We start from the raw sequence: 23938 nt of genomic DNA on the forward strand, positions 1-23938 counted from the left end.
CATCCCGCATCCCGCATCCCAAATCCCGCATCCCGCATCCCATCCCGCATCCCACATCCCACCCCACATCCCACATCCCACCCGCGCACGTGGCAGAACCACAGGCACCGGAGCCTCCTCCTCCCGTTCCCGTCCCGCCGATCCCGGTGGGGGGTGCCGGGGCGGTGGTCCCACGGCGCATCCCCCGCCCCTGCGGACACGCAGGAAGCCTGGGGGCCCAGGGGGGGCTGCAACCACCAGACAAAGGCTTGGAGGAAACTCCGTCGGCCAAAATAAACCGGGAGATGTGAAGAGGTGCCTCGACTCTGCTCCCACGGCCTCACCGCCCCTCGCACCCGTGCCAAGAGGGGCTGACGGTGCTCGCTGCCCCTTTGGCTAAGGACATTCGTCCTGTCACCAGTCCGGGAATGCCGGTGGCAGGGCTGGGTGCCACGGCTCGGTGCCACAAGTGCTCCCACCACCAGCACGGCTGCTCCGAGCAATCCCGGGGATCCTGCAGTTGGCTGCGGGGGGTGTTGGGGGCGGCACTTTCCCAGGCCCTGCCATGACCCCTCTGTCCGCAGGAAGGTGGCCCCCCCTGCTTGCCCCCCTTCCCACGCCGGCGGGCATCCCGGTGCCAGCGCCGGTGCCCACATCCTCAGGAAGCGGGCAGGAAACGCGGGGCCGGGGGGGCAGCGGGGGTGAGGAGGGCACAGTGTGGGGCGGGATTGGGGGGGAGCTCAGCGTGGGCCCGTCAGAACCCCCCGGAGTCATTTAGAGCCACTCAGGCGGTGACAGGAATTAGATTGCATTTGGATTTTCTCGTCAGCCTCATCCCGGCGCTTCGTTACGGGGAAAATCCCTGTGCTGGTGCGATGGCTCATTCCCGTCGTGACAGCTCATTCCTGTCGTGACAGCCACGTGCCCGTGCTGCTGGGGATGGGATGGGATCCATGGGATGGGATGGGATGGGATGGCATGGGATGGGATGGGATGGGATCCATGGGATGGGATGGGATGGGATGGCATGGGATGGGATGGGATGGGATCCATGGGATGGGATGGGATGGGATGGGATGGGATGGGATCCATGGGATGGGATGGGATGGGATGGGATGGGATAGGATGGGATGGGATAGGATGGGATGGGATCCATGGGATGGGATGGGATGGGATGGCATGGGATGGGATGGGATGGGATGGGATGGGATCCATGGGATGGGATGGGATGGGATCCATGGGATGGGATCCATGGGATGGGATGGGATCCATGGGATGGGATGGGATGGGATCCATGGGATGGGATGGGATCCATGGGATGGGATGGGATGGGATGGGATGGCATGGGATGGGATCCATGGGATGGGATGGGATCCATGGGATGGGATGGGATGGGATCCATGGGATGGGATGGGATCCATGGGATGGGATGGGATGGGATGGGATGGGATGGGATGGGATGGGATGGGATGGGATCCATGGGATGGGATGGGATGGGATCCATGGGATGGGATGGGATGGGATTGGGCTGGGATGGGAACCACAGGAATGGGTGGCTGTGTGCTGCCATGGGCCCGGTGGTTGCCCTGGGCTGAGAAGTCAGGCTGTGGGGCAATACTGTGTCACACGTGTCCCCAGCCATCCCAACCCAGTGCCCACCACGTTCCAGGACACCGGACATGGCCCCTCAGCTGGGTGTGAAGGTGCCGGGGGCTCATCTGTCTCTGTCACGGCTGCACGGAGCCGGTACCGCCGGAGCACGACGAGGATGGTGCAGCCGAGGGGGTTCTGCACAACCGGGGGCTCAGCAGCCTGGGGTCCACCACCTGTGCCCACGCCCAGGTCAGGGCAGTGGCTGGGGTGAGCGGGACCCCCAGAGTGAGAGTCCATGGGGCTGGTGGGTTTTGAGGGGTTTCGTGGGGCTGAGGATGGGCCCCAGTGAGGGGCGGGGATGGGGGGTGTGGAGGAGGAGGAGGATGCAGTGCTCGGGGACGCTGGCATTGGAGGGAGGGGTGATGCTGTGCCCCCATTGCCCCCAGCCTGGCAGGGAGCTGCAGGGCTGTGGAGGGCGGGGGGCTTGAGGATTCCCTCTCACAGCCCCCTCCCAGGACTGCACCTGCAATCCCTTGGCACATCCCTGCGACACCATGGGTCCCTTCACCTCTCACCCCGAGCCCTGGGACCCTGCCGGCTGGGGGTGCCACCATCCCCAGCGGGACCCCTGGGGGCCCCACATAGCCAAGGAGCTCTTAAGGGTCCCGTCCCCCTGGTCACGGGGGTCCATGCCATGCCCAGATCCTCTCGGGCAGAGCTGGGGACCCCCGACAGCCCCCCCAGGTTAAGGACAGGGGGCTGGGGGCTCAGGTTTCCCTCGTGCCGGGCTGGAGCCGGGGGCCATTAGCCCCCTCGGAGCATGACGGGGCAGGGGGACATCAAAGTGCCTTCAGCTTGACAGCGCCTCGGGGGTACGGGAACATCCCCCCAGTACCTGCCCCTGCCCCTCTGCATCCCCCAGCCCTCATCTCCCCCCTTCTCCGGGGCAGCCCCCGTGGGCGGGGGGCTCATTTACCAACGTCAGCCCCGCAGTTGGTTTGAATTAGGCTCCTCCGGGGCCGGCGCTGATAAGGGAGGGGGCGTGGGGGGCTCCGGGGGGCTTCCTGCTCTGCCGTCTGTAACTGGCTGCCAGAGCCGCTGCTGACAGACACAGGGACAGCCCCCGCCTCGACACCCCCGGCATCCGTCCGTCCGTCTGTCCCTCCGTCCATCCACCCACCTACACGCTCCCTCCCCCACAGGCAGCCCTGTTTGGGGTCCCCATCCTGCCCCTCCACTCCTCCAGCCCTGGTTGGCACTTCCGTACCGCACCCACAGCCCTCCGGTGCCAGCAGGGATCCCCGTCCCACACCTCCAGCTCTGCATCTCATTTAGGATCCCTCACCCAACCTTCTGATCCCGTTTGGGACCCCTATCCCGCAGCCTCACCCTTGGACCCCAGTCTTGCACCCCAATCCCTGTGGCTCCGTTCAGAACACCCATCCTGCTCTCCCCACACCTCCAGCCTTTTTTTTGGGACACCCATCCCGTGACCCGAACCCTCTGTCCCTGCTCAGGACTCCCAAGCTCTCCAGCCCTACCGAGCCCCCCCATCCTGCTCCCCCCCCAGCCTTCCAGTCCTATTTGGAACCCCCATTCCACAACCCCGCCCCTCCCTCTCCGCTTGGGACCCTAATCCTGCACCCCACAACTCCACCCTCATTCCGCCCACCCAGCCAGCCCCACTTGGGGTCCCCATGTTCGGATGGCCCCGCGGCCCCCGCGTTTCCCTTGGTCCTTGCGGGGGCTTTGAGCCCGGCCGCCCCCCGCCCGGTGAGCGATGGCCGACAGCTGGGCCGGGCCGGGCCGTAACCGGATCCGCCGCCGGCGGTGGCGGCGCGGGGGTCCCGGCGCGGGGCTCAGTGCGGGGCCGGGGATGAAGGATGGACCACGGGGCAGCCGGTACCACACCCACGCAAGGCCGGTGGGATGCCCAGCCCAGGATGGGACACCCGTTCGGGGGGCGAGGATGGAGGGGTGATCCCCCGACCACAGCACCGGGGGGGATGGAGCGGGGTCAGGCTTTGAGCCCTGTGCCGCAGCCAGGGCCCCTCCGGAGCCGCGTTCCCGGGATCACCGGGATCCGGCACCTGTTCCTCCCGCAGCACGGGGGCCGCAGCCCCGGCTCCCAGCCCCACCCCCGGGATACCCCTGCCCCGGGACCCCCCGCCCGCAGCTGTGCCCGTGGCTGCCGCGGGCGGATCCAGATGGCGGAATATTGTCCTGGGCTAATTAGGGCCGCGTGGGGGCTGCGAGGTTCCCCCCTCCCCCCGGCAATCAAAGGGCCGATGACTTTATTAAGGCTCATTATGTGGGGGCTGGAGGAGCTGGACACGCAGCAGGCAGCCGTGACGGGATCGTGCCGGGACCGATGTGGGGAGCGCCTGCACGGCCCTGAGGGGCTGTGAGACCCCCCCAGCAAGGAGGGGGACGGGGAGGAGGGGCTGCATAGCCCCACAGTGCACCCCTAAGCTCCCCATGGCTCAGCCCCCCATGGGTGCAGCCTATCTGGGGGTCACTGACTCCCCACATGTAGCCCCCAGCTCCTGGAGCTGCTGGCACAGAGGGGATCCAGGTCTTGAGACCCCCACAGCAGCCTCCAGCCCACCCCCAAGGAAAGCAGGGACTCAATGGGCTTTTCCACAATTTTATTCCAAAAATAAATTCAAAGTGGGGTATAAGTTATGGGGGTTGGGGGTGGGAGCAGGGCTGCACTGGGGGGGCAGTGCCCACCCCCCAGCCCTACCTCCTCTTGTCCTTGATGCTGTAGTGCAGCAGGAGCGGTGCGGGCTGTGGGGTGAGGGGGGGTCAGGGATGGAGGGATCCCAGCCAAGGACCCCCCTTGGGGCACAGACCCCAGATCCCAGCCCAGCGACCACCCCCAGGGCAGAGATTCCAAACCTCAGTCCAGGGAATGCCCCCAGACAGGGACCCCCCATCCCAGCCCACGACCCCAAACCTCAACCCAAGATCCCCCTGGGGCAGAGACTCCAAACCCCAGCCTGGAAGTGCCCTGGAAGTGTCCCAGTCCCAGCCCAGGGACTCCCCTGGGGATGCACCCCAAACTTGGCCAACCCCTTTGGGGACCCCCACATTGCCCGACCCATGCAGGGGCCAGGGACCTCCCCAAATCACCACTTAGACTAAAGATCCTCAATCCCCCAATCCCACACTGCCCTGAACCACCCCCAGAGGGTCATCCCACCACCCCCCCGGCTGGGTGAACCCCAAAATCAGAGGTTGCCACCCCTTCTGATGGATGCACACCTTGCCAAACCAGCGTGACAGCCAGAGCTGCTTCATTGTCATGTGGTCGGGGAGGGGCTCGTTGTCAAACAGGATCTGCACCTGCACAGGGAGGCTGCATCAGGGGGGAACAGGACTCCCCTGGGGGCTGGGAACCCCCCTGAACCCCCACTCACGTGCTGCAGGGACAGCCCCAGCCGGTGGCACAGGACCCTCCGCAGGTGTCGGATCTGCGCCCGTACCGAGCACCTCACGTATTTCTGCTGTGAGGGGCAGAGCGGGTTGGGGGGCTGTGGTGGCCTCCAGGGACCCCACACCCCCCTCCCCCGGGACCCTACACACCCCTGTCAGGGCCAGGGTGAGAGCTGGGGGTCAGGGGTGGGGACTGCAGGGATCCCCACTCACCTGCAGCACAGCCTTGCTCTTGTCCTTGCTGGAGCTGTGGCAGGAAGAGAAAGGGACACGTGTCCAGGGTCTCAGGGGTGGGAGCCATGCCCAATGTCCCCCGTGTCCCCTCCCCACCACACCGAGGGGCTGCAGCCCCCCTGGACTCACCTCAGCTTCTCCAGGCAGAGCGAGACGTGCTCGTCGTAGCGGAAATAGTGGGCACGCGAGTGGTCAAAGGTGCTGTAGGGGAGCCCCATGGGGTCACCTCCCACCGTGTCTGGGGACACAGGTGGCACTGTCAGCCCCCTGTGCCCCCGACACCCCCCAGCACCGCAGCTGGCTGCCCCCTGTTCCCCCCTGTCCCACCATCACCGCTGGGCTGCGTCACCCGGTCGAGGCCACGGGACTGGTAGAACTCCCGGATCCGCTTCTCCTCACCTGCAAGGGAGAGGTGGCTCAGGGACACACCTGGGCCCATCTGCCCCTGAGGACAGTCCCTGGCTGTCCTCCCTCCCTTCACTGCTCCCACTGCACCAAGCACCCACCACAGACCCTGTTCCTGTCCCCATCCCTCTCTCTCTCCCCATCCATATCCCCATTCCTATCCCTGAGCCCCCCATGTCCCCCTTGTCCCCCGTACTGTGCTGCAGGGCATGGCCCCTGAGCCCCCATGTCCCCCGTACTGTGCTGCAGGGCATGGCCCCTGAACCCACCATGGCCCCTGAGCCCCCCATGGCCCCTGAGCCCCCCATGGCCCCCTTGTCCCCCGTACTGTGCTACAGGGCATGGCCCCTGAGCCCACCATGGCCCCTGAGCCCACCATGGCCCCTGAGCCCCCATGTCCCCCTTGTCCCCCGTACTATGCTGCAGGGCATGGCCCCTGAGCCCACCATGGCCCCTGAGCCCCCATGTTCCCCTTGTCCCCCTGTACTGTGCTGCAGGGCATGGCCCCTGAGCCCACCATGGCCCCTGAGCCCACCATGGCCCCTGAGCCCCCATGTCCCCCTTGTCCCCCGTACTATGCTGCAGGGCATGGCCCCTGAGCCCACCATGGCCCCTGAGCCCCCATGTCCCCCTTGTCCCCCGTACTGTGCTGCAGGGCATGGCCCCTGAGCCCACCATGGCCCCTTAGCCCACCATGGCCCCTGAGCCCCCCATGTCCCCCTTGTCCCCCGTACTGTGCTGCAGGCCGGGCACCAGCTTGTACACGATGTCCTGCATGACCCGGTCCAGTTTCAGGTTGAGCAGCGGCTGCGTCTCGTGGATCTTGGTGTTGCACATGGGGCAGTACTTGCTGGTCTGCAGGTACTTCACGATGCAGCTCTTGCAGACTGGGGACAGGCACAGGTGTGACAGGGCTGGAACCTCACCCCCCACAGGACTCACAGCCCCCCTTCCCCAGCCCCCCAAGGGTGGGGACACTCACAGGTGTGCAGGCACTCGGTGATGGTGGTGGCGTCGATGAAGTACCCGGCGCACAGGAAACACACGATGTGCTCGTTCAGCTCCTTCATCTTCACCTTCACCTCCTCCTGCGGGGGGGACACATCGCTGTCACCTGGAGACCACCCCCACGAGACCCCTCTCATCCTTCACTTGGAACCCCTTAGCCCAAGGGGTTTCTCCTGCCATTCCCTTAACATGATAGAAAATGGGATTTTGGGAAGAGCTGCACCTCTTGTTTTGCGTTAATATGCTAGAAAACAGATTCTGAGGGGCTGGCCGCCCCCGTCTTGCTAAAATACATCAGAAAATGGGATTTTGTAGGGGTTGCTCCCTGTCTTCCATTATTACACCAGAAAATGGGATTTTGAGAGGCTGGCCTCACTCTCTTACTTTAATATGCCAGAAAATGTGCTTCTGGGGGGCCAAGCCTCCTTTTTTCTCTTATTATGCCAGAAAACAGGATTCTGGGGGGGGCTGTGTTTCCTGTCTTCCATTATTATGACAGAACACGAGATTTTGGGGTGCTGCACCCCCCGTCTTTCCTTAACATGCCAGAAAACAGGACTGACCACTCTGCATTCCATTATTACGCCAAAGAAACGGGATTTGAAGGGGGCTGGGTCCCCTGTTTTGCCTTAGTATGACAGAAAATGGGATTTTGGTGGTGCGGGGACACCCCCAGCCCAGAGCCTGCCCCGAGCCTTGGCCACGCCCCCTTCCCTTGGCCCCGCCCTCCCGCACCGCCCCTCGGTCTCACAGCGCCCCCCAGCGGCACCACCGCGGCACCTCCCGTCCCCGCCCGTGCTGTCCCCCGGTGTCGCCGCCACCGCCTCCTCCCTGTGCCTCTCGCCTCGTTCCGCAGCGGGTCCATCTTGTAGACGGCCTGGAGCTGGTTCCGCAGCCGCATGGCGATGGCCATCGGGCCCCCCTGAGGAGGCGACGCCATCTTAGAGCCGCCTCCGCCTGTGGCCTCGCGCACTTCCGGGTTCGAGGCGGGGACCGCGGCGAGCGGCGGGACTACAACTCCTAGCGTGCCCCGCGTGTCTCGGGTCGCGGTGGGCAGCGCAAGCTCGGCCCTGTGCTGAGCCTTCACCACCACCCACGAGGAGAGGCCCGGGATCCCGAGACCCCTCGACCTCGTCCGTGACCGGGGGATCCGCCGGGAGCCGCCGCCACTGGACCCGCCGTATTTAGAGGAGGGTGTTCCCAGCACTGGCCAATAGGGAGAGGGCGCGCTCTTGACTGACAGCAACGGCCGCCAATCAGAAAGGGCTCTGCGCGCGGTGCTGCGGAACGCCGCCAGAGGGCAGCAGAGCAACGCGGGGGAACGGGAGGGGCGGGGGGACCGGGGGTGGCTGGGTCTGAGGGGACATGAGGGGGTCTAAGGGGGTCCGAGGGGACCTGAGGGGGTCTGAGGGGCTCTGAGGGGCTCTGAGGGGACATGAGGGGGTCTGAGAGGACCTGAGGGGACATGAGGGGGTCTGGGGGGACATGAGGGGGTCTAAGGGGGTCCGAGGGGACCTGAGGGGGTCTCAGGGGCTCTGAGGGGACATGAGGGGACATGAGGGGGTCTGAGAGGACCTGAGGGGACATGAGGGGGTCTGAGAGGACCTGAGGGGACCTGAGGGGCTCTGAGGGGACCTGAGGGGGTCTGAGGGGATCTGAGGGGGACGAGGAGTCTGGGTAGGGCGCGGGGTACAGGCAGGGGACTCAGGGGGATGGGTTAGGGGCAGCCGTGGGGTGCGGGAGGTCTGGGGGGGATCAGGGGGTCTGAGAGGATTCGGGAGGGCACACGGGGGTGTCCCGGCTGGGGCACAGGGTGAACTGCGGCGGCTGGGCTGAGGGAGGCAGTGGCCCTGGCACTTCGGGGTGCCGGGGCACTTCGGGGTGCCAGGGGTCCAGGCACGTTTGGGGTGTTGCTGGGTGTTGCTGGGGAACCAGCGTGATGACAGTTTGGGGTGTCCGGTGGCAGGGTTGAAGTGCTGGCACTTTGGGGTGCCAGCGGAACAGCCCACACGGCCCCACCCGGCGCAGCCGGAGCCGCGCTGATGGTTTGGCTCGGGAGAAGCAGCGGCCGCGCTAATGCGGAGCCGAGCCCAATTCCCCACGGCTCCTCACGGACTGTTCAACATCCCCGGAGCCCAGACCGGACGGCGGGGAAGGCTGGTACATGCCAGGGAGCGGGAGCGGGCAGAGGAGGACGGCGGCACCCCCGAGCAGGGGCTGGCACCCACCAGCCCAGCACGGAGCTCCTGGCACACAGCACACAGCCAGCCTTGCTCCGCACGGGCTGCCACGGCCAGGGACAGTGCGGTTTTGGGGCTCCTGGATACATCTCGGTCATGTTCCTGGTCGTGATCCTGGCCCCGGTCCCGGTCCCGGTCCCGGGTCACAGCTCTTACTCCACCCCACAGCTCCCTCAATGTGCCCAGCCCAGCCAGTCCCGCTGTTCCCTTTGCCCGACCGGTGTGTCTAAGCCTGGCCCCGTGCGGCACCGGCGGAGCTCCGGTGATCCCGGTGCCAGCCCCTCGTCCCGGGCCGCGCACGGTGTGTGGCCGGGCCACGGGACCTCACCGAGAGCAGCACGGGCCCCTCCCGGTGCTGGGGCGCCGGCGGGCAGGGGCTCCGGAGCAGCCCCCGCCCCTCCGCCCGCCCACGCCCTGCCCGCGCCTCCGGGGAGGCGAGAGCGCGGCGGGGGCCGGTGACCCCCGGCTGGGGAGGGTCCGGTCCCATCTGTACCTGCCAGGAACCATCCGGGGAGGGGCGGGGGTCACAGCGGGGCCAGCGCGGCCCCGCGGCGGGGCAGCATCGCTTTCTCCCGCCGCCGTGAGGAGAACCGGAACCGACACCGCACCCGGCATCGGCACCGACACCGCGAGTCCCGGCCGGGCGAGGAACGCGCTTTGTGGGTGGCTCTGGCACGGGACCGAGGGCAGAGAGCCCATCCCGGGGCTGGGGTCCCAGCAGCCGGTACTCCCGGAGCCGCCCCCGCCAGCCGGGCTCGGGCGAGGCCGCGGATCCATCTCGCCGTTAATAATTGATGGCGGGAGCCGGCGGGGCTGCGCGGGGCTGCGGGGCCGAGGCTTTTAGCTCAGCCCTGCTCAGATATTCAGCTCCATTTCCGCGGCAGGGCCGGGGCGGCTCCTTCTGGGAAGTGCTGCCGGGCGCTTTCCCGGCCGGATCCCTCGTTGGGGCTGAGCGAGGCTGGGCTGGGGCTGGACACTCTCATAAGCGCAATGAGAGCCGGGCAGCAGCGTTGGCTCCCCCCACCCCGTCAGGTGAATAGAGAACCCCCAAGAAAGGCAGGGGATCCCTGTTAGATCGGACAGGGGTCTCCCAGGGCGGATAGGGGTCCCCAGAGTGAGGGCAGGGGTCCCCCATTAATCCTTCTCAGATGAGCAGGGGTCCCTATAGGGCAGCGGGGGCTGGGTGCTCATGGACTGAGTTCCTGCCTAATGCACCGAGTACATCTGCAGAATCCAATTAACCTTCGATAACGAGGCCCTGAGCGACGTGGCTGTCAGCGGCCACCAGCCACCGGCACACTGTGGTCCCCCGACGGGCACCAGCCCACCAGGACGGGCAGCACTGTCACCTGCAGCCCCCAGGCCGGGCAGGCCCCCTCGCCAGCCCCCAGCCGGTGTCGGACCCTGGGGAGGTGAGAGTGGTACCGCTGTGCCCAACCGTGTGTCCCGCGGCTCCTGGGCACAGTGGAGCTGGAGCTGCCTGTCCTGCAGCCCAAGGGGTGGGGGCTGTTTTCGACCCCCACTCCCACAGCACCCCCTCCTGTCTCCTGCTCCAGTCTCCCCCTCACTACCCTCACCCCACTGAAAGCCTGGGGGTTCAGCTCCCGCTCTGCCCAGATTGTGCACCCCCAGCCCTTCTGACCCTGCTCCCAGACCACGCAGCTGGGGCCGGGGGAAGGTTTTGAAGGGGGTGGCCCGTGCTAGTCCGGAACCCCAAGTCTCTGTCTGCCGCCCCGGGGCTGCAGCCTGGAGATGCCCGGGGGGAGCAGCCCCCCAGCAGCCGGGTGTTGGCGTCACCGTGCAGCCGCCCCCGCACCCATGTGGCACCCGGCTCCTCCCCGAGGACACCGCGCAGACGCCGAGGGCCACCGTGACGTCCGAGCGGGCGACTCGGCCGTCGGGTCCCCGGGAGCTCGCGGGGGCCATCGGCGGCCGCAGCGACCCCATCCCAATCCCACACCGGCTCCCATCCCGGCTCCGTCCCGACCCCATCCCGGCCCCATCCATCCTCATCCCAGCCCTCCCGGCGTGTCAGCCGGGTCGGGGTGGGCACCGCGCCCACCGGCTGCTGCCGCCTCACCCCGCGCACCCCGGCCGGGTGCCGGCGCCCGCGGCGGGCGGGCGGCGGGGGGCACCGGGAGTGTTTCATGCGGTTAAGAAGTGTCTGATTGAGGCAGGAGGCGCCAGCAGCTCCCCCGGGAGCCGCAAGCCAAGGACTGGAGGACCAAATGCAGGCTAAAGTAATCCAATCTGGGCTGGTTCATCTAATTAGCCCAGAATTAACCCAGCAGCCAGAGAGGAGCTGACTGTCCCTCCAGTTTGCCAGCGGGTTTGGGGGGAAGCGGGAGGAAGAAGGGGACGTCCAGCGGTAATGAGATTACGGGGGGGAGCGGGCGGGAGCGGGTGCGCGGCAGCCTCTGGCCGGTGGGAACGAGGGGCCCTGCCAGGTCCCCACCGCGCCATCGCCGTGATGGCCGGGGCACCGGGGCGGCCCCGGCAGCACCGGGGACAGGCAGGGACCCGTCCCAGCGATCCCCGCCTCGGCAGCGGCGCCCGAGGCGTCCCCGTGTGGGACGGGGACACCGGCACGGTCGGCACCGGGGACGTGGCACCACGAAGCCCCGCAGCTGCACCGGCAGCCCCAGGGCCACGGTGGGGGACGGGGCAAGGAGCTTCGGCAGCACCCCCGGGGTGGGGTGGGCAGGGGTCAGACCTCATGTGTGACCCCCCTGCTCCCAGCACGGCTGTGCAGAGGGGCGTGGAGGGCGCTGGACGGGGAAATGTTGGTGGCGGTGGCAGGGCCTGGTGCTGCACTGGCTGATGATGGCTGATTCCCTCCTAGAACTGGGCAAATGCCCTTTTTTCTGCCGCATCCCCTCCAGCTGTCACCGCCACCCACGAGAACCGCCAGGCCCGGCCCCTTGGGGTGGGAGGGGGCGCGCACCGAGGACACGGAGGTCCCTGCTGTGGCCGAGAAACGAGGGAGGGTCTGTACTGGCGAACTGGGAGGTCCCGGGTGCAGGGACCCTGCCTGGTCCCCACAGTGGCTCAGGGGACCCTGGGGCAGGCACAGGGACACGGCTTCCTTCCAGGTGGCACAAGGCTCACTGGAAACACAGAGCCAGCGGCACAAGGTGGTGACAGTGAGGGGCCAGCGGGGTCCCTGGGAGGGAGACACCCTGCACCAGGGTGGGAAGGGGCTCATTCGCCTTGAGCACCCTCAGTTCTTCCCTGCACCCTTCCAGGGCAGCCCTGGTCGAGGATGCCGGGCTGGGGGGCTGCTCGGGCCGGGGCTGCCGCCTGCAGACCCCCGTGGGCATGGGGCGGGCCCTGGCGCCTGCTTGCGCCGGGTGAGCCCGCATTGCCCCCGGCCCCGTCACAGCCCCCCAATCCATCTCCCAGCCCGGCAGATTCCAGCCCTTGGGCACGGCAACATCTGCCTCCTGCTCCGGGTTCAATTAACCTGCTGCCGCCTCCTCCTCCTCCGGCACCGGCCATTTCCTCCCACTGCCACTGTCACCGCTGTCACTGCCACTGTCGCCGCCATGGCTGCACCCCACGGCGTCACAGCGGGTCCCTTTGCCGCAGCAGACCCGAAGCCGGTGGCTCTTTCCAGGTGGAAAAACCACAGTGGGAACACTGGGATTTGTCCCGGCACCTGCCGGGCTGCGAGCAGGAAACGCCAGAAAGCCATGGCGCCTGCAGGGCAGGGTCCCGGTGTTGTGTCCCCCTCCCCTTCTGGGCACACGAGGCTCCGTCCCGGTGTGGGGAGAGGCAGCTCGGCCGTTCCCGGTGCCGTGGCGGGACGTGGGCACGGCCGAGGGTGGCACAGGAGCCCCACACCCCGGCAGAGCTGCGGCTGCAGGGACGGGCACCTCACACTGCAGCGAGCCTGGGACCACCCAGTGTCCCCCGCTGCCCCACCGAGGTGCCCCCGGTGCCCCGGGGCGTGCCGCGCTCCCGGTGCGGCAGCTGCAGCCCCCGGTGCCGCCGTGATTTACAGACGCAGGCCCCGGTAATGTCATTTGCCCCAGACCGGTGGCGCCAGGGTGCCCAGGAAGCCGTCTCCGCCCCACCAGTCCCTGTCCCGGGGCCGTGACCCGCCCGGGAGCCGCCGGGAACCCACCCGCGGGGCCGCCGTGTCGCTGTCGCGATGTCGTCGGAAGAGCCGGCACAGCCCGTGCCGCTCTCCGCTGCCGTTACCGCCCGCCGACGGCGCCGGGCTGGGCTCTGTCACCGGGAAAGGCGGGGCGGGGAACAGGGGTCTGTCCCAGGGAACGGCGTGCCGGGAACCGGGGTCTGTCTCCGGGAATGGCGGGGCCACGGGTGTCGGACTCCATCCCCCTGAACAGTCTGGTCCCTGGAAAATGGGGTCCGTGATACCGGGAACGGCAGGTCCCGGGGAAAGAGGATTCGTGGCCCGGGAACGGCGTGGGGTCGGTGCCCCGGGAAAGGAGGTTTCCTGGGAACTGAGACCCCCCAGCTACCGGCAACGGCGCCTCGAGGAGGTCTGGGATTCACGTCCCGGGACGTGGCCGTGTTCTGGGAACGGCGGGTCGGAACAACCCCTGGGTCCCCGAGCCGCCAGATCCATTCCCTCCCGTGGGGACGGGCTCAGCGGGAACCGGGCTCGGTGCGCACCCCAGGAGCCGGTCCGTGCGCCCCGCGGTAACGGCGCTGGGGCAGGGGACGCTTCGTGCGCCCCGGGAAGGGCGGCTGGAAGCGCCGACGGGGCTGCGGACGGAGCGCGGACGAGAAAAGGCTCCGCGCTGCTGCCCGATGCGGCAGCGGCTCCGGTGGGGCGGCTGGGGTGGCCGGCGGACGCCGGGTGCGGAGCACGTCGGTGCACGGGGGACGTGCGGGGGCCGTGCGGGGCGCGGGCGCTCGGGACCCGACGGGCCCGTCCGCTCGTCCCGGAGCCGGGGCGGCGGGAGCGGGGTCCCGGGGCGGGGGCGGGGCCCCGGGCTGTCAATCACGGGGCGCGGCCGCCAATCAGGGCGCAGGCGGTGGGAGTTCGGCCGGTCCGGATGGAGCGGGGCAGAAAAGCGCGTCCCGCCAGGGCCCGCAGCCCACCCGCGCTCCCGCCCCGGGGCCGCCAGCGGCTGCGAGCCATGCCCCGCACCCTGCCCCGGGCCCGCACCCGCAGCCGGCACCTGCCCCGCACCTTGCTCCGGGCCCGGAGCACCTTGCACCGCGTCCTGCCCCGCACCGGCCGCTCCGCGCCCGTCGCCGCCGTCGCCCCCCGCCGCCCCCCGGCCATGCCCGCGCCCCGCCGGCTCTGAGCGCGGCCGGAATGGAGCGGGAGGGCGGCGGCCCGGGGCCCCCCGCGCCCCACGAGCCCATCAGCTTCGGCATCGACCAGATCCTGGGCGGCCCCGAGCCCACGGGGCCGCACCGGGCGGCGGCAGAGCCCGACTACGGGCTCTACGGCAGCGGCTACGGCCCCACCGGTCCGCTCGGTTCCTACAACCTCAACATGAGCATGAACGTGAGCGTGAACGTGACCCCCGCGCCCGCCGCGCCGCCCGCCGGAGTCATCCGCGTCCCGGCGCACCGGCCCGCGCCCGCCCCGCCGCCCGCCGCGCCCGCCGCGCCGCCGCCGGGGCCCGCGCTACCGGGGCTCACCTTCCCCTGGATGGAGACCACGCGCCGCATCGCCAAGGACCGGCTCTCAGGTGAGAGGGCGGAACGGCTGCTGGCGGCTACCGGCGGCTATTGACGGCTCCGGGGACTCGCGCGGCACCGGCCGCTGCCGGGGGTCCGTCGGGGGCAGCGCGGAGCGCGGGTCGGGGCGGACACGGGGATGGATGGCGGGGACCGTGAGCTCCACAGGTTCCCACAGCGCCCGGTCCTCGCCCGCCGCCGTCGGGTCCCGCGGAGGCGGCTCGGGGTAAACGCGGCCACCGGCGGCTCCACCGCGGCACCGGGCAGGGTCCGGCGGCTCCGGGTGGAGCCCGAGGGGTCCCAGCAGGCTCCGGTCTCGAGCTCCACTCGTGTCTGGTCTCTTCTCCGGTTTCCAAACCGGGTGGCGACCCTGTCCCACCGTAACAGGGAGCTGCTGGAGGCTGTGGGGAGCCGGGATGTGGGGTGAGCGCTCCGTGGGGTGCAGAGTGAGGCCTCCCTCGGGACCGAGAGTGCTGGGGTGGGGGCTCTGCGGCGCGTGAGATGCGATGTGGGGACTCTGTGGGGACACGATCAAGGGTGGGGGACCCACCGTGGGGCTGCAGGACAAAGCCCGTCCATGCAGAGCAGATGCCCCGGCCTTGCGAACCCCTGAGGTTGGGGGCAGTGATGGAGGGGTAACCGTGGGGTGTCTGGCGATGGGACCCCAGATCTGAACGTGCAGGGATCGGTGTGGGAGAGCCCAGGCGGGCCTGTGGCGATGCAGGCGCTGTGGAGGCAGCGATGGGTTGAGGGGAGGCTGCTGGTGGGGCCGTGGCAGGGGCTGAGCAGCAGTGCTGGGGTGGGGGTGCTGCTTGCTGCACCCGAGAAGCAGGAGGGGTGCTGAGGTTGGGGTCCCGGGCACTGGGACCGCGTGTGGGTGCTGGGGACCCCCGGCCCGGCTCAGCTCTGCTCCCGCCCAAGATGGCGGCACTGCCACGTCCACAGTGTGTGGCCGCAGGCGGGGACGAGGCTGGAGGCCATGAGGGGCCGGGGGCCGAGTGCCGGCCATGTGGGCAATGGGGCGGTGTGGGGCGGGAGGCTGGGGACTGTGGGGGTCACACCTGGACGCCAGCAGAACCGCGTTCGCCTCCCGGCCCACCCCGCCATGGCAGCGGTGACGAAGCACCGTCCCCGTGCAGGGGTGGCGGGTGACGTCCTCGTCTCCTGCCTGGCGCCAGCGTTGGGTGGATGGGGCAGCCCCTCCCCAGCACGGGGTCTCGCAGACGCAGCCATCACTCAGCACCGCTGGCCTTGGGGTGGGCCGCGGGCAGGAGGCATCTGGTCCCGGTGAGAGGCCGCCCCGTGCGGGGAGGGGGCACGGGGGGCCTCCGTCCCCCCTTGACTGCACGGCTCCACCTGCGTCAACCGTGTCCGCCCCCGCCGGCGGCCTCCTGGGCGCGGGTGGGAGGGAGGGTCTGTGGGCGCCAGGGGGTCCCTGGGGTGCTGTGGGCTGTGCCCCACATCCCTGTGCCATGGGGGCTTGGGGTCCCGTGGCCACCAGTGGTCCTGGCCATGTGCAGCCCTGCCCACGCGGTGCTGGCCCTGGTGACGGCTGTGGTGCCATGGCGCCATGGGGACGTGGTGCCGTAAGGTCATGGCTTGGCCGAGGTTGCTGCCAGAGCAGGAGGGGTGCAGGCGTTGGGGGTTGACCCTGCCAACCCCCTGCTTTCCTCCCTGCTGCTTCGCTGCTCTGGTGTTCCGGCAGCTTCTGGGGCTGGGACGTGGCACGATGGCCTCACCAGGGCTGGCTCACACCTCAGCTGGGCAGGGACATCCCCTTCCCCAGCCTCTGGCATGGCTGGCACATGGAAAGAGACACTGCCTTCCAACAGCTTTTGTGGTCCCGTCCCCTCTCTGGCAGGGCTGGGCAGCCCCTGCAGCACCGCAGAGGCTCCTCGGGGGCTGCGGCAGGGCTCGGTGTGAGGGGAGGGTGGGTTTGTGCAGCCCGTTCTGCATCAGTCCTGTGAACGGGCCAGCCCATCCACCCCGACACTGCAGCGCTGACCACCGGGCCGGGGGAGCAATTGTGCCGTGGGGTAGGAGAGGGGATGGGTCCTCCTTCATGTCATGCCTTGAGCTGCCCTCCTGTCTCTGAGGTGGGGGAGTAAGTGGGGATGACCCTGAGTGTCCCCCTCCCCTACTCTCCCTGCCAGCACTGGTGGCTCCCCTGGAGCTCCCCATCCCCATGTGCCCCCCTGGAGCTCTCCATGTGCCCCCCTGGAGCTCTCCATGTGCCCCTCTGGAGCTCCCCATCCCCATGTGCCCCTCTGGAGCTCCCCATGTGCCCCCCTGGAGCTCTCCATGTGCCCCGTTGGAGCTCCCCATCCCCATGTGCCCCTCTGGAGCTCCCCATCCCCATGTGCCCCCCTGGAGCTCCCCATCCCCATGTGCCCCCCTGGAGCTCCCCATCCCCATGTGCCCCTCTGGAGCTCCCCCTCCCCATGGTCCCCAGCCCCCTGCCATCCCCCCGGGGTCCAGCTCTGCTGTGATTTGCCGGGGTCACCCCTCACCCCCTCACCCCGCTGTCCCCACAGCCGCGCTGTCGCCCTTCGCGGTGACGCGGCGCATCGGGCACCCGTACCAGAACCGGACGCCGCCCAAGCGCAAGAAGCCGCGGACGTCCTTCTCCCGGGTGCAGATCTGCGAGCTGGAGAAGCGCTTCCACCGGCAGAAGTACCTGGCCTCGGCCGAGCGTGCCACCCTGGCCAAGGCCCTCAAGATGACGGATGCCCAGGTCAAGACCTGGTTCCAGAACCGCCGCACCAAGTGGAGGTAAAGGGACGGCTCCGGGGTAGCCGCCACAACTGCCATGCTCACGTCCCTCTGGCAGCCACCCCGATAGCCCCAAACCCCACATCCCTCCAGCAGCGAGCCCCCGGGAGAGGATGGGACTGGGATGGACTGGGGATGGATGGGATGAGCTGCCCATCACCGTGGCCTCCCTTGTGCACTGCTGGGTGAGGTGTGGCGGTGTGGGACGTGGCACAGTGGCACACGGAGGCGATAAGGGGACGAGGGACGGTGCTGTGGGGCAGTGCCAGCTGTGGTCTGAGCCAGTGGTGGGTGTCTGCAGGCGTCAGACGGCGGAGGAGCGCGAGGCGGAGCGGCAGCAGGCCAACAGGCTGATGCTGCACCTGCAGCAGGAGGCTTTCCAGAAGAGCCTGGCGCAGCCGCTGCCGCAGGACCCGCTCTGCATGCACAACTCCTCGCTCTACGCCCTGCAAAACCTCCAGCCCTGGGCCGAGGACAACAAGGTGACGTCGGTCTCGGGGGTGGCCTCTGTGGTGTGAGGTCCCTGGGTGCTGCTGACGTGCCAGGAGGTGGCAGTGGGAGCCCCCTGGGCTCTGAGCCTGGACCATGGCAGGGAAGGGGCTGCAGCTTCCTGGGAGCTCCCCACTGGCAGCCCCCTCCCTGCCATGGGGAGCCCCCCAGGACCACCCAGGAGGGAGGCCGTGCCCCTGTGGTTGGACTCAAAGCTTCACCAAACCCCACCTGGAGCACTGCTGGATGTAGCCCCCTGTGTGGACCCCCAGGAGCCCAGGGCAGGGCCCCCATGCCCTATGGACCTCTGCAGCCCCCTTGTCTGACCCCCAGGAGCCCAGGGCTGGGCCCCAGCACCCCATGGATGTCTGTAGCTCCCTGCTCAGACCCGTGAGAGCCGATGGCTGGGTCTCTACACCCCACGGACACCTGCAGCTCCCTGCCCGGACCCCTGGGAGCCCAGGGATGGGCCCCCACACCTGGCAGGGTTCTGCAGCTCCCCCACCAGCACCTCCATAGGTCACACTGGCTCCATTTGGACCCCACAGCCTCCAGCCCACCTGGAGCAGGGTGGGGCGTGGACCTCCCATTCCTGGTGCTGGTGCTGACAGCCGGGTCTGCACCGCCCGCACCACTTGCCTTATTCCGGTCGGAGTTTGCCACCTCCGGCTTCCATCTGTGCCCTCCAGGCTGGGTGAAGGACTTGGCCACCCCGGCCTCACCCCGTGGTGGGACAGACAGACCCCCGGCCCCCCAGCCACTGCTCTGTCAGCTCCCTGAGCCTGGACGTGTCCTTGCAGCCCCCCGCCGTGGACTCTCGGGGTGCCCCCCGTGCCGATGGATTGCACCAGTCCCTGACTCCCCCGGGACTGCCATCACCTCCCACAGACTGAGCCTTGGTGTGACCCACAGGACACTCGTGGGGTGCAGAGGGGCTGAATCCCCCTTCTTCCGGCAAATCTCTGCACCCCCTCCCCAGTGACCCCCTAAGTGGGGCTTCCCCCCGCCGGAACCATCCAGCCCGACTCCAGCCCCTGCTGCTGATGATGATGATGATGAAGGGAATGAAGGGGATGCGGGGGGATAACAGTAGTGACCTTGACCCTGAACTCGACCTTGCCCCCCACCCCGCTGCTATCCACGATACCGCAGCCCCTCACCCCACTTTTGGGGGACAGGCTTCTGCCGGCTCCCCCTCTCTATTGCTACCGGGAGGAGTCGGACACCCGGTACCGGCGGGATTGGCTGCGGTTCCGTGACGCGGAGGGGTGGAACCGCATTACCACCGGGATGAGTGCGGCCGAGGGCCGGCCCCGGTGCCGGTGGGGCGGCGGCGAGGCGGTGCTTCGTGCCCGTGCTGAGGCCGCCGGTTACCGGAGGCTGCTGCGAGCCCGAGCCGCCGAGGTGGAGGCGTTGCGGGGGGCGGTGGGCGCGTTACACCGGCAGCTGGAGGGGCTGCGGGACCGGCGGAGCGGGGAGCTGGCCAAGTACCAGGTGCGGGATGGGGAGGGGGCTGGGGGGCGCCTGGGGGGTTTGGAGGGAGCAGGGGTGGGGGCTGGGATGTGAGGAGGTGGGGGTGGATGTTTGGGGTGGGGGGGCGGTGCTGGAGCTGGATGCCCGGAGGGATGGGGAGAAGCGGGGGATGGGGATGGGGAGGGGCGGGGGTCAGGGGTCCGGATGGGGCTGGGGGCCCCGGGAGGCAGCAGGAGCGGCGGCGGGATGGGATGGGGGAGTTCAGGTGGGAAGGAGAAGCGGGGTTTGTGTGGGTCGGGCCACCGGCTGTGCCTGTGGGTGGGTGTCGGTGCGGGGTTGGGGATCCCGTGGGTCCATGTGGGGTGGGGGCCTCGGGGTCCGTGTAGGGAGGGGGTCTGCCCGGGGATCCGTGCGGGGAGGGGGGCGGTGCGGAGTTGCAGGGGTCCGTGAAGGCGGGGGTCGGGCCGGGGGTGCCGGGAGTCCGTGTAGGTGGGGTTCGGGGCGGGACCGGGGGTCCGTGCGGATCGGGGGCCGGCCGTGGGTCTGGGAGGGGGGGAAAGGGGTCCGGGTCGGGGTCTCTGTGGGGAGGATGTGGGGCCAGAGGTCGCTGTGTGGGGGGTCCCGGGGGTCGCCCCGCGGCCCCGGCGCTGCTGACGGCCCGGCTCAGGAGCGGGTGGCGGAGCTGGAGCGGGAGATCGGGGCGGCGGAGGCGGAGATGGCCCGGTGCCTGCGGGAGTACCCGGCACTGCTGAGGCTGCGGATGGCGCTGGAGGCGGAGATCGCCGCGTACCGGTACGCGAGGGGGGCGCGGGGGGCACGGGGGGCGAGGGGCTTAGCCCGGCCCATTTTTTCCAGGGAGATGCTGGAGAGCGAGGAGCTGCGCCTGGGCGGCCTGGCCCCGCCGTGACCGGACCCCCGGAGCCCCGGTCCCACCACCGGAGCCCGGCCCTGCCGGTACCACTGGACTCCCGGGACCGGATCCTCAGCCCCACCACCGGACCCCGGTTCCTCCGCCGGACCCCAGACCCCCGACACGGTTCCCTGGGACCCTCTGGACCTCTGTGGACTCACGGAGCCCCGGTCCTTCTATCCCCCCGTTCCACGGGTCCCCCGGACTTGTGCGTGCCCGCCTGCCCCGGGACCCCCGGGAGGGCAGCGCCCGTGGGGACACACACTCACCAGCCTCTCCGGGGTGGGGGTCCCGGCCCAGACCCGTGCGGAAGCACCTCAATAAAGCCCCGTGGCATCACCCGGAGCCCGTCTGGAGGGGGGTGGGCGGCACCCCCGGCTGCCCGGGATCCGTGGTGGGGTGCGGGGGGCTCGGTGGGGAACGGCTCATGGAGGAGTGTGGGTTCCCTCCTGCCTGGTGCACCCCTCACTGCACAGGGACACTGAGGGGACACATTGTGGGGCCACAGCTTTGGGGGTGATGGGTGGTCCCTGATCCCCGCACTGTCACCGGCACTTTGGGGGTCAGGATGGGATCCTGCTCCCCGGGATGTGGGGACGGGGTGTTGCCCCCAGGACTTGCTCTGTGTGTGAGGACATTGTCTCACCGCAGTCCCCAGAAAGGAGGGAGAGCTGGGAGGGGTTTTTGAGGATTGGGGGAGTTCAGGGGGTCCATGTGTAGCTGGACAGGGCTGTGGGGACCCTCTATCCCACCTGTCCCCCCGAGCTGGGCTGGAGCACGGGTGGAGCCTCTCCCAGCCATGCAGATGGACCCCAGAGCTGAGTCTTGTGCCAGCTCTGGGGCCCTCAACACCTCCCTTCCCACACAGACCAGGGTTTGTGGTGGCAAAACCAATCCCAGAGTTTTAATAGGGGCAAAAATCATTTTCTGAGCTGTAAAGGGATGGGGGTTCTGTGGAAAGGAGGTGCCCGTTCTTGGGGACAGCACCCTCAAAGCCACTGTTAATGGGGCACATCGAGGCCCATCCAGGCGCTCCAGGGGCTCCAGGCCGGGGGGGTGTAGGGATCCCGGCAGCTGATTCGCACCCGCCGTGCCCCCTCCTGCACCGGAGTCTCCTCCACACCCTCCACGAACTGCTCAACCTGCAAAGGGGGCAGGGCACGGTACAGGGAGCCCCTCGGGGAGGGGGGCACCAGCACCCCCTGACCCCTGCAACACCAGGGGGAGCAGGGGTGACAATTCATCACCCCAAAAAGGGAAGCAGCAGAGTGAGGAGGGGCCGTGGATGCCCAGACGGGGCAGGGTGGGCACAGGGCAGGGTGGGCACAGACCTGTGCAGGGTCCCCCCGGGCAGAGACCCCTCCCCATTACCTGGGTGCCGTTGTGCAGCTCATACTGTAGATGGTAGAGCAGTGCAAAGTAGGACTTGGGGAGCGGCCAGGAGGCTGGGGGGGCCCAGGCCAGGTGGAGCTGCTGCCCCCGCTGCTGCAGGCTCAGCTCCTGGGGTGGATCAGGACGCACTGTGGACAGAGGGGGCTCAGAACAGCGGCTGAGACTCCCCAGAGACCCCCCCCCCACCCCACTTCTCCTGCCCTGAGCTCACCAATGTCGCGGAGGAAGAAGTGCCTGGAGAGGTTGAGGTAGGAGGTGTCTGAGAGCCCCTCCAGGTGCAGCTGGAGCGGCTGCAGCTCCTCCCCAAAGGGGCAGAACCAGGGGTCAGCCAGGCTGGTGTTGAACTGGCCATGGTCACTGGCCACCGGTACCCATGGCCCCACGGAGCCATCGCTGTGGGGAGGGAGGTGTGAGCACGTCTCAGAGTCCGTGGTGCTGGTGTGGGTTTGGGGGGTCCTGGGGCACCCACCTGCGTGTGAGGCGGGCACGGAAGATGGCAGAGGGAGGCCCAGGCCAGGAGCAGTGGAAGGAGCCGTTGTAGGACTCAGCCTGGCAGGACACATTGATCTTCTCCTCACCTGAGAGGGCCGAGGGGTGGCTGGTCAGGGGCTGCATGAGGCCAGGAGCGGTGCCCCCTCCCTGCATGGCACTCCCCACAGCCCCACAGCCTGGGCACGAGAATCTCCTGGTCCTCAGCTCTGCACCCCCTGCGCCCCATCACCCCCGGCTGCCCCAGCCCCGTACGGGTGCCGCTGACCACCACGTAGGTGGTGTCCAGCAGGACGGGGCCAGCCCAGCAGCTGTAGTTGCCAGTGGCTGGCAGGTCCAAGCCGAGGATGGTGAGGTTCTGGCCTTCAGGCAGCAGTTCGGCCATGGGCTCCTCCTCGCCGTTCAGTGTCCAGTAGATGTGCTGCTCTGAAGTGTCACATCGCAGCACCACGTCCTGGTTGAGTTTCCCCACCTGGACTGGAGGTGAGAGGCAGAGCCTGTGGTCAGAGATGGGCGGTGGTGGGGGGCAGATTGTCCCCCAAACCACCATGGGGCTGGGTGCCCCTTGGCCTCACAACCACCCTGTCCCACGGTCCTCACCCTGCTCCTGCACTCCGTATCTGTCCCCTCGCTCCCTCACCCCATAGCCACCCCACATCACCTTCATGCCCATCCTCTAATCCCAGCAGAGCTGTCCTAACCCCTATCACAGGGATGTGGGTTTGGGATGCCCCCCACTCCCTCTGCAGTCCCTGCAGCCCCTGTCCCCCTCCAAGGCCTCCCCTGTGCCCCAGGAGCAGCACTCACACTTCGGGGGGAAGGCAGTCAGGGGTTCTGCAGGCACAAGGAACAGCACCAGTCCCACCAGCACCAGCATCTGCAAAGGGAGCGGGAGGGGAAGGGCAGCTCCAGCTGGACATAACCCAGGAGAGGGGGCCAGCCAGGGCAGAGCCCCCAGCCCTGGGAGCAGGATCCCCCCTGAGACCCTCCCAACCCTCCTGCTCTGTGCCTACCTCTGCGTGTGTCTCTGGTGGGCTCAGCAGGGCTGGGGGCTGCAGTTTTATACTGGGCTGGACTCCGTGGGGCTGTCCCAAGGTGCAGCCACAGCAGCATCACAATTCTCAGAACTGGAGAATGGGACCCACGCTCGGCCCCCCACTCCCCACCCACCCATCCCCGGGACTCACCGCTGGTACTTCCCGGGCCGGGGGGCACCGGACGCCCTGGTGGGAGGGGCAGAGCTGGGCACCTGGGATGGTGTGGCAGGTTCTGGGTGGTCCCAGCTCTCCCAGAGGGCTCCTGCCCCACCTGAGGGTCTGCACAGTGCCCTGCAGTGGGGCAGGGGGACCAGTGAGGTCTATCAGCACCTGTGCCGGGGGTCTGGAGAGGGGCAGCTCAGGGCTGGGCCCCTCTGGATGTGCTGCCGTGGGTCCCCAAGGAGAGGGACGGGTTCCCACAGAGGCTCAGGGTGATGCCCCCCGCCCAGTACAGGTTATCTCACCCTTCCCTCCCCTCTGTGTCCCATGGAATCCTGTGCAGAGATGTAGGGACAGAGATCACCCCGGTCACCAGCTGCCCCTTTGCCACCCCACTGGTGCCAGCCCATGTCGAGGGCACGTAGCAGACCCCACTCTGGGGACGGGAGCACTGTACCCTTTCACGTACTTTCTGCAGTTCCTAGAAAGCAAAGGGGAAGTGGGGGCTGTGGGAGGCTGGGGGAGCCCAGCTCTCACCTTTTGAGGCAGTGTGGTCAGCACGGGGCAGTGGGACCTCTGGGCCCCTCCCTGAGCACTGCCAAGCCCCTGTGCGTGGGCTGTGGGGTGGGGAGGGGGAGCCAGGACCCCCAGGCCCC

At 68.6% G+C, this 23938-nt stretch overlaps 4 protein-coding genes across 5 annotated transcripts; 2 read left to right on the forward strand and 2 right to left on the reverse strand.

Annotated features, from left to right (window-relative positions):
* Positions 1-4205: 4205 nt before the first annotated feature.
* PCGF1 (polycomb group ring finger 1) lies at positions 4206-7908 on the reverse strand. 2 transcript variants are annotated; one of them, XM_086890036.1, is made up of 9 exons: positions 7502-7908; positions 6632-6737; positions 6384-6536; positions 5572-5643; positions 5374-5482; positions 5224-5257; positions 4995-5081; positions 4840-4920; positions 4206-4362 (listed from the first exon to the last, which is right to left on the reverse strand). In XM_086890036.1, the coding sequence occupies exons 1-9, from the start codon at positions 7595-7597 to the stop codon at positions 4315-4317; spliced, it is 786 nt and encodes a 261-aa protein (XP_086746162.1). In that variant the 5' UTR covers positions 7598-7908; the 3' UTR covers positions 4206-4314. The 2 variants fall into 2 exon arrangements, with proteins under 2 accessions (XP_086746162.1, XP_086746161.1); XM_086890035.1 differs by having other exon boundaries at positions 4995-5078; positions 7502-7841.
* Positions 7909-14025: 6117 nt separating this feature from the next.
* On the forward strand, positions 14026-17940 carry TLX2 (T cell leukemia homeobox 2). The gene is made up of 3 exons (XM_086890037.1): positions 14026-14572; positions 17096-17333; positions 17635-17940. The coding sequence occupies exons 1-3, from the start codon at positions 14191-14193 to the stop codon at positions 17849-17851; spliced, it is 837 nt and encodes a 278-aa protein (XP_086746163.1). The 5' UTR covers positions 14026-14190; the 3' UTR covers positions 17852-17940.
* Positions 17941-19027: 1087 nt separating this feature from the next.
* On the forward strand, positions 19028-20295 carry LOC147652852 (alpha-internexin-like). Its single transcript, XM_086890038.1, has 3 exons — positions 19028-19316; positions 19963-20087; positions 20151-20295. The coding sequence occupies exons 1-3, from the start codon at positions 19113-19115 to the stop codon at positions 20200-20202; spliced, it is 381 nt and encodes a 126-aa protein (XP_086746164.1). The 5' UTR covers positions 19028-19112; the 3' UTR covers positions 20203-20295.
* A 799-nt stretch (positions 20296-21094) lies between these two features.
* On the reverse strand, positions 21095-23408 carry LOC147652853 (interleukin-12 subunit beta-like). The gene is made up of 8 exons (XM_086890033.1): positions 23274-23408; positions 23100-23171; positions 22894-22963; positions 22342-22563; positions 22067-22175; positions 21809-21990; positions 21577-21725; positions 21095-21347 (listed from the first exon to the last, which is right to left on the reverse strand). Exons 3-8 carry the CDS (start codon positions 22961-22963, stop codon positions 21207-21209), a joined length of 873 nt encoding a protein of 290 aa, XP_086746159.1. The 5' UTR covers positions 23100-23171; positions 23274-23408; the 3' UTR covers positions 21095-21206.
* Between the last annotated feature and the right edge of the window lie 530 nt (positions 23409-23938).

The sequence above is a fragment of the Cyanistes caeruleus genome, chromosome 5 (genome assembly GCF_971803275.1).
Source record: "Cyanistes caeruleus chromosome 5, bCyaCae1.hap1.1, whole genome shotgun sequence".
NCBI classification, from domain to species: Eukaryota; Metazoa; Chordata; class Aves; order Passeriformes; family Paridae; genus Cyanistes; species Cyanistes caeruleus.